The 9568-nt window shown below is 39.3% G+C and overlaps 1 protein-coding gene across 1 annotated transcript; it reads left to right on the forward strand.

Annotated features, from left to right (window-relative positions):
- Positions 1–1267: 1267 nt before the first annotated feature.
- Positions 1268–5892, forward strand: LOC113027404 (uncharacterized). The gene is made up of 3 exons (XM_026177013.2): positions 1268–2860; positions 3206–3486; positions 3924–5892. The coding sequence occupies exons 1-3, from the start codon at positions 2764–2766 to the stop codon at positions 4440–4442; spliced, it is 897 nt and encodes a 298-aa protein (XP_026032798.2). The 5' UTR covers positions 1268–2763; the 3' UTR covers positions 4443–5892.
- The last annotated feature ends 3676 nt before the right edge of the window (positions 5893–9568 follow it).

The following is a 9568-nucleotide window of genomic DNA, read 5'->3' on the forward strand; positions in this document are numbered from 1 at the left end:
CTCTCTAACACAAATGTACAGACACACTGTCCCACACACAAAACAATCCATTTTATGATGGCGTTTACCACTGGCAGTGGTCTGCTTCCTGTCAACCCTCTTGCCTCCAATCACCCAGCATGCACACACTTACACAGAGGAATGCAGACAGCCCACACAAAGTTGACTGCCACCTGCCTGTCCCTGACCCCTTCCTCTCCTGTTTTACAATGCAGGAGGAGCATTAAATTGCCTTGACCCCCCATTCAACTCAGCCAAATTGATCCTGAGGAGTGAGATGGATAGGATGGCGAGTGAGTCAACTGACTGATGGGGGAACAGAGTTCAGTTTACATGGTGGCTTCCTTCTGGTCAAGGTAAAGTAGCTGGTTAGTGGAGTGAATATCAGTCACACTAGCCTGCTGTCACCAACTTTATGTTTTAATGGAGTAACTGGTTGACCGAAGAGTGAACTGTTAGAAGTCATACAGTATTCCTTTTCTCTCTTTCTCTCCTCCTTTTCTGTTTAAAGCCAAAATCAAGCTATTGGTTAAAGATTGCTTTTTAAAAATTGACTATGAAATGTTCACATTTTTATTCTCCACTGAGAAGAATTGTGGTTTACATGAATCTGCAAAACCAGAAAGTTACCAACAGATTTCACGAGTTCCAGGCTGTGTTTAAAGAAGTTTCAGACTTTTTCAAAGAAAACTGTCTTCCCTGAAGCTTCTGCAGCATAACCCCCATGTCGCCTGTATGCACAGTGTGTGCCAGTCACGTTTTCCTTCCAAAATGACTCCAAATATGTCACTTTCCACAGAGTTCCTGAATTTAAAGTAGTATTTTTCTACATTTTTAAGACACTTTAATGACATTACCTCCTTACTTTTTATCAAAAAGTCTACCTATACTAACTTGACAACCATTTCATCTAAATTCATTACTAATATTGATTACTTGTGCTTATAGTTACTTACTATAATAAAGACAGAAGGTACAGGTTGTTTTTAATGTTTATTATTAAAAAACGGACTTCAAAGACTTCAAAGATACTTGATATTGTTGTATCCAAGTATTTAACAGTGATGTATAAAGTATGATTTGGATAGTTAATGTTTTAACTAAAAAAGGTTGGGTTATTGTAGTGGTATGTTAAATATTAAGCACAGTAATAAAGATTTACAGTAAAAAAGGAAGTTAATTCTGAACATATGGTTTATTACACAAAAGCTGAATTTTATTTTGTGTCACTACGGAAACAAGTGATATATATATATATATAACACTGTTCCAAAATTGCAGGCAAAGTGAATGGTTTCCCTTTTTTATCCATTACATTTGTAGGATTTTACTCCAGCATATTTTATTGTTTTTCTAAGGAAGCAGAGGAGAGCAAAGCATAAAAGAAACTGGGGTAACACCTGTTCAAGTAATCCAGGACTACACCCACTGCTTCCCAGAAATGTGAACATATCATCTCATACTTTCCTCTGCATTTTTTTGAATTTCTTTTTTTTCCTTCCACAGCTCTAGTCCTCTACCCTCCTCTGCCCTGGCCTACTCACCCCTTCCGGGTGGATAATAGAGGGCTGAGAGCAACAGCTGCACTCTCAGTGCCCCAGGAGGAAGCATAGAAAGGGTGGGTCTGCAGGAGAAAGGGGCAGTGAAAAGGAACTAAGAAGCTGAAAATAAATTCTTTCCACATGAGTAGGGGATGGGGGATGGAGTCAGTCAAAAGGTCGTTGAGGTCACACGTCACCTGCAAAAACTACCACGCCCACTGGAGAAGATGTGAAAATAGCAGGATAATGTTAATTACTGAGGGGGTCAAATAAGCAGGAACTCAATTTTACATTTATGTAAAACAACAAAACACCTTCAGTGTTTTAAAATGGGAGACTGAATTTAAAAGAGTTTGTCACACTTGAAGACGTTACATCCGGATCAACAGAATTAACTTTCTGTGATATCCTTACTTGGATAATTGGGCATGCATCAAGATGCATATTCACAATAATCATGTGATTACAGTTTTTCTCCATTGGTTTGGCTCATTTCTTGAAACAGAAATTACATTCTCAAAATAACATGGACAAACCTCCAAACCTCTTGGCAAATGTTCACAACAGAATGGCATTTCTCATTCATTTTATCAAATGGCAAATGCCTTAGTACATGTCTCAATTGTCTCAGTGCATCTTTGCAAATGATTAAGTACAAGTAGCCTACAGTTATACAGTTAGCCCACATTTAGCACATTTTCCAAATGAATAGATCTTGTAGATCTAAACTGATTAGTTGATTCTCAGTCTAATGATCATTCCCCCCAAAACATGTCAGCATGATTTCATTGTATAAGTACTCGCATGCACAACTGTCTGTTCAATTGTCAAAATTGGTCAAGAACATAATACCATGAATACCATATATGAATTTCTTTGAATATTTGATAAATTGATGACAGTCATTGACAGTCAGGTGAAACTAGACTAACGAAGGGGGAGTGTCACACACAGGTGTGTTCCATGATTGTGTGCTGCCAAACACAGATATATAGAGCTTGACCACAGCCAGTCCGATCTCTGAACATGGATAGACAAGGCCAAGCAAACGGACAAGGGGAAGCTCTTCCTCAAGGAAGAGGAGGAAGAAGAAGAAGAAGAAGAATAGGAGGAGGACTGAGAATGCGTGGTGGAGGAATAGGGGGAAGAGGCCGAGGTGCGCGAAGACACTGTGCTGTCCCGAATGAAATTCGGGCCACAATTATAGACCATGTCATAAACCATGGCCTCACAATGGCAGAGGCAGGTCGTCGAGTGCAGCCTAATGTGCCTTGCTCTACAGTCTCCTCCATCATCCAAACCTTTCGCAGGGAAAACAGGTATGTACTCTATGTAATCTATGATGGAGTTATATGTTGTATAGGACAGGGCACTGTGTGTGAGGCAAAAAATGTATAACTTACTGTAGAGATTTTGTGTGCATCTGCCTACAGTAGTAGGTCTATACTAGCAGGTGGAGAGGACTAGTGGAATGTTGTGATACTAAATATGATAAGAAATATATTGAACAAATTACTGTAAACTATGGAATTACATAATTTATACAGTTTAGAGTAGTATTCCAGTCACTGTGCAATGTTGCATTAGGATTGTGGTGAAGTTACTCTGAGTAAAACAATAATACAATTACACTGGTAACTAACTGTATTCTGTTCTTTGTGTAGGATTGGACGACAACCTCACGTGGGTGGCAGAGGAAAACTGCTCAATGAACAACAGGAAAGAGATTTGTAACATGGTGATGGCAAATAATGCCATCACATTGAGACAGATCCGTGATGCCATCCTTCAGGACAATCATATATTCCAGAATATAAACACAATAAGCTTCTCCACAATAAACCGGGTTTTGAAGAAGCATCAGATGACAATGAAACAAATCTACAGGGTACCATTTGAGAGGAACTCTGACAGAGTGAAGGAGCTGCGCTACCAGTATGTAAATGTAAGTCAGTTACTGGTTGTCTCTCATTATAACCTTACCTGTAATCACAGTAAGCAGTAGTTCACTTATTTGGTTTCAATACCTCCTTTACCTGATTTCAGAATCAGTATTTGCTTCATCTGACTTCAACAATTTCAACAGAAAACTGCAGTTTACTGTATGATACGATTCTCATTATAATCCTTATTTTGTTGTCTCCCAATCAAATCTATCTAATACTGTAGGTTTTACTGTAACATCTCAGTAAGTCATCAGTATTTCCCACTCCCCTTTCTATCAAATACCCCTGCAGTACTTCCTCAGGCCTATCACTAGTTTAGAACCACTGGAGTAGTGGCCTGTAGTATATTGAACCTGTTGGGGAGAACATGTAATTGTCTAACTGTAGTATATGACTCTTCTGTATGACTGATTTTATGTTCTTTACTCTATTTTAGAGAATAATGGCATTGGAAGGACATGAGACCCCTCACATCCTGGTGTTCGTGGATGAAGCTGGCTTCAACCTGGCCAAGGGCCGAAGACGTGGCCGTAATATTATTGGCCACCGGGCCACAGTGGATGTCCCAGGTCAGCGAGGGGGCAATATAACTATGTGTGCTGCCATTTCTGAAAATGGTGTGGCCAGTCGCATCCCCAGTCTTGGCCCATACAACACACACAAGCTCCTCATCTTCTTGGATTGCCTTTATACCAATTTTATCCCTGAAAATGAGAGAGGTCTCATAGGGCCTCACCTACCCATTTATGTAATTGTGTGGGACAACGTCAATTTCCACCATAGCCCACTCATCAGGGGATGGTTTGCAATGCATCCAAGGATGGTCATGGGGTTCCTACCACCTTACTCTCCTTTCCTCAATCCGATAGAGGAGTTTTTCTCTGCTTGGAGGTGGAGAGTGTATGAGCATCATGCTCAGGATCAGCCGTCCCTGCTCCATGCTATGGACGCATAGTCCATAGTCCTGTTTGTGACAGCAGCAGAATAAAAGCACGTATACAAATAGAACAGGACACAGAACAGAAACACACACAACTTTTACAGAAAAAATATTTACATCATGGACAATAGTTACAAAAACAGAGTACTGTACAGTTATTAAGATTAAAGTATAGGTTTTTTTTCCAATTTTAATATTTCATTCATGAGTTCATGAGCCTGTAAATTACAGATTGCCTAGTTAGCTACAGGAAACAAAAAGAAGTTTGATCAAATCTTATTGTATTCTTTATTGCTACAAGATCTATGTAACCCCACTTCCTTGCTAGGCACAGGGCATGAATTTTTACAAAGGCCGTATGGGGTGCCAAAAGGAGGAGGAGCCATAAAGAATGGATGAAAGAGATGAGGTGGGGGAGAAGTGGGGCTGTGACTGACAAGAACCCCCAACCTTTAATGAAAAGCTGATTTCATGCTGAGAGAACAGAGTAAGGAAACACTTGAAACCTGTGAATGTTCCAAGTGTTGTGTGAGTTTGTGTAACCTTAAGTGTGTAGGAGGAACTGGAAGTGTTGGCCAAGCCTGTGAAAGGTGTCAAATGTTTTTCTTTTCTTTTTTTTATTCTGTGAAATAGGGGGGGATTAGAGCAGGACAATGCAGAATAGTGAGCCATCGTTTTCCATTCCCTGCTCTTTTTACCCCCCCGCGCCAGAGGAAATATGGTACAACCTCGATATTTATTTGCATACATATATGGTGTGAACTGATCTACTCTACAAGCTTGTGAGCAAACGCAAATACAAGCTTGTGCCAGAAATGTCTTTTCTGGTCACATGCTTGTCCATGTCCTCATATTTCACATATTTCAGCAAGGCAAATCAAAAGCAGAGACCAATAAATACATATCAACAAAAACAGTTTTTAAAAATTTCTGCTTTTCAAGTTCATAAAAATAAAAATTGAGTTCAGCCTATTTAATATTTTTAATTAAACACAATATTAGATTTTACAGTGAAGGACATACTCAGGCCATAAAGAGCCACTTGTACATCTCATGCACAAATCATTGGAAATTGACATTTATCACAATAGCCAACATTCTGTCCATATGACAAGTAGACTGAACATACTGTTCTTAACTAATTTGGGCTCTGCTGAAAAGATGTAATATGGCTAGCAATTTCAGTAGAGTCAAACACTGTGCGTGTCACCCCCTAGGGGTTGGTATGAGTGTCTCTGATGCATTCACATATGCTACTTGTTTGTTTGTGAGTCTGAAACTAAGTAATCCTCACTCTCCCTCTTTCTCTATGCTCACAGAGCCTGTATTAACATTAGCGGGACTTATCTCCTCCAGTAGCTAACTTATTACTCTTCTGTTTGTTACTTTGTATTATTGTAGGGTCTTTACCTTACAACATAATGTGCCTTGAGGCAACTGTTGTCGTGATTTGGCGCTATATAAATAAAACTGAATTCAAAAATTGAATTGAACTGAATCTGGGTATCTGATGGCTAAATGGCATATGTGTTAATGCAGGCGCAGGTGTTAGGTCTTATACCAGCTGACCTCTTAGTACAAGCCTGCCTTCTGGAGGTATTTGGCTGTGGCCTTTGTGCATCTTTATCATGATTCCCATTGGCCTGTGGGAAACTCGGGTACTTGTAGCTGTTTTACGTCTACCATTTTGCCTTCTAGCAATTCCACACATTCACTCCACATCACCATCCCTCTCTTTGCAACCATTTGGCCACACTTATCTCGTCAAAGTAATATCTTGATATCATTGCTGGGAATCCTGGTCAGGCACTTGATGGTCCGATTGCCTTAGAGCAGCCATCTAATGTCGTTTTCCACAGTCCCACTGAGTTCCCGATAAATGTTATTAATGCACTGTTAGCCTTGTACAGTACCAAGCATTCTAGTATCCATGTGTGGGACAATGAGCTGGAGGCTTTCTTGTAGTCATTGCAGGCAGGACTAAGGTTGATTTTCCTGATCTTAGTCCTGGTGTACTGCTCTATTAACCAGGGGCTGGTGTTTTTGCCTTTTAGTGTTATTCCCAATGTCCTTCTGAGCTGTGCTTGTGTATTGACTCATGTGCCTGATCAGCTTGGTTGCAGTGAAACCTGAGAGGAGCTTCCATGTCATGAAGAGGTAGGTAATTGGCTGGTAGCTTGACTTTGGATACTTCACGATTGGGTTATTCTACCCTGTGTTACTCAGCCTGGATAAAACCTGCTGTTAGCATGAAAAGTCATCGATTTTTATTAGCTGCAGAGCTTTATAATTGGATAATGTTACTGATGGGAGTGGATCTTTTTAAAATTTGATCTATTTCTAAAGTTGTGCTATCAGAAGCACAATGAGTCAATAAATATAAAATAAAATAAATATAAAGTCACAACGACACATCCTAGAGTTGGACCTAAGTTGTCCTTGTTCACTGAGAACTCCATAGAGCTTTAGAACTGGAGATGATTCACCTTTCAGCACAGTATATAGTCAAAGACAATACTGCAGTGGCTTCAGGAAAATGCCTGGCTGATATACACAGCTGAGATCTTTTCAATCTATAAAGTTTGAAAAAGATTCAAAAAGATTTTCAATTCAAATCTTTTTGAATCTTTTCCAAAAAGATTTGAGGGATTTTTCAAAAGGAATTGAATAAGTCATCCAGTCTAAGTCTGTAGAGGTCCAAAGCAGCAATGCTACTGAGGGGCTACAAATGGTTACATTTTGAAATTTAAAAGTCTGTTCATTTTTTTAACGACCAAGTATTGAGAGATAGGGAGAAATGCTTTTCTCCATTTAGCTTTTTCTAAATGAAAAAGTGAGCAAAATTTGAAGGGGTACAAATATTTTCTAAATCAACAACAATCCAGGAATTAAAATCTTTAGCTATAATATAAGTCAAATAAATACACTTTAATATTCTGATAATTTGCAACTCAGTGAATTGGCTGAAATATTTGCTATATTCTTCTCCAGAGAAAAGAATATGGCAAACAAGTGAAACAGGAAGACAGGGTGTGTACGTTGAAATAACATAAGTGGTTGCAGTGCTCCCATATTCTAACGTTAGCAGAGGTAACACGTCAGTGCTGATGAGAGCACCAGGTCAAATGGTGTAAAAAAAGCATCACATTCCCCTGTACACAACAAGGAGTTGTAGCGGCTTCCTGTGAGGCAACATATTTCCTATGGTTCATTCAGTCTGCCACTGGTGGGGGTCACCAGGGGTTTAAGAGGTCAGCTTTTGAGATGACAGACAGAAGGAGTTAGGGAGGCAGATAAGGATGCTGGTTTCTCTGTCACGGCTGAGAGGAGCTCAATAGAGTCTCGCCTATTTAAGTTTATGTGACAGGGTTATAAATGTTCTTTCTTACAAAGCTGGAAACAGTGTCTCACACACGGAATAGTACTTATCTTGTTTTTATTCCTCCATGTTACTCCCTTCAGAAACAGCCCGGGATCAAGGCGCACATTGGATCACAAAACAGCCAATGATATTTTAACAGTTCCTGTCATTTCGCTCTCAAGTGTTGGAGGCTGTAAATTCTTGGCTGTGTGGAAGAGGATAGTTGGAGAGAAAACAGAGGTTTCACCTCAAGGAATATATGGAGTGTAGGTGGAAGTGAGTTTGTTGAGAGATACCATATCACACTGAGTTCCCTGACACAGTCAGGAAGAGAGGTGTTGACAAATGAAGACCACACTCTTGCTCACTCACACCAACCTCTCATGCACAGTAAGCCAGTATTCTTCCTCTGAAAAGTGGAGCAGCATGTGGCTTCCTGTCTCTTCTTCTTTTGTCACATTCGCACTTACTTGCTGAGACTCAGGGGCCATGCTTCCTGCTGTATCACGCCTCCTGTTCCTGTAAACTCAAACAAAAAAACTACTTGTTTTGTTTTTTTGCTGGGTATGTACTTTTTCCTCCAATCATTTGTGCAAAGAAATAAATTAATTATTTAATAGAAATTAAGGTTTCTAATCGAGTAGTTTGTACAGCAGCTCTTCATCATCATATCAACTCCAAAAATGGCTTTACCAAATCAACAGTTTAAAAAGGGCAAACGGTGATAATAATAAATCAGCACAGCAGCTCTAAACTCCATATTTTAAAGGGCTAAATGACTTACACATACTATATATATATGCACAAGTTGAGTTGTAAACTGTAAAGTAAAATGTATTTGTGGGTCTTTGGATTTTGACGATGCATGACAGTGATGAAACTTTCTGCAGATCTGAGGCTGCGTTCACACTAGCTCGGACAGATTTGAAAAGGTGTTTTCGTCTGTAAACTATGGAAGCCCGTTTCCGCCACTAAAAAAAAAAAAAAAAAAAAAAAGGATCCATAACTCAAAATTCCAAGTTATTTTCTCGAAATTTCAAGTTACTTTCTCGAAATTTCAACATATTAACTCGAAATTTCGATTTATTAACTCAAAATTTCGACTTATTAACTCAAGATTTTGAGAAAAGTAACTCGAAATTTTGAGTTAGCACTGCCAATCAGTAATGATGAATGACATCATTTCCTTGTTACCCGGAAGCTTCTGGGTAACAAGAAAGTGACCTCATTCACGTAGATTTTTGATTGGCAGAGCTAACTCGAAATTTTGAGAAAAGTAACTCGAAATTTTGAGTTATATTTCTCAAAATTTTGAGTTAATAAGTCGAAATTTTGAAAAAATAACTCGAAATTTCGAGTTATGGATACTAGTTTTTTTGTTTCGTGTGCTCCGAGTCCACACTAGCGTTTTCAGTCGTTTTCAGAGACTTGTGCATCCACATTGAAATGGCCGAAAAAGCTTATGTTCCAGTACTGCGCATGCGTAAAACGCAAGAAGCTTCAGCCTACCTCATTTCTGTGTGGCGCTTATTTACTTTCCGGCTTTTTGAAACGTTGCAGCAAAATGCAGAGGAAAGCACCGATGTTTTAAAATGGACTAACAATGAGGTCAAGTTGTTGCTGCAAGTAACACAGAAGTAAAAGGAGTGAGAATTAAAGAATTTGAAGAAAAGCTATCTGGAGCATGTTTAAAAACGCCGTTTCAGTGTGGACGGGATGTCAAAACGGAGAGGAAACGACGTGTTTTCAAACAAAAACGCATTAGTGTGGACGTAGCCTG

This window comes from Astatotilapia calliptera, chromosome 7 (assembly GCF_964374335.1).
Source record: "Astatotilapia calliptera chromosome 7, fAstCal68.1, whole genome shotgun sequence".
Lineage (NCBI taxonomy): Eukaryota > Metazoa > Chordata > Actinopteri > Cichliformes > Cichlidae > Astatotilapia > Astatotilapia calliptera.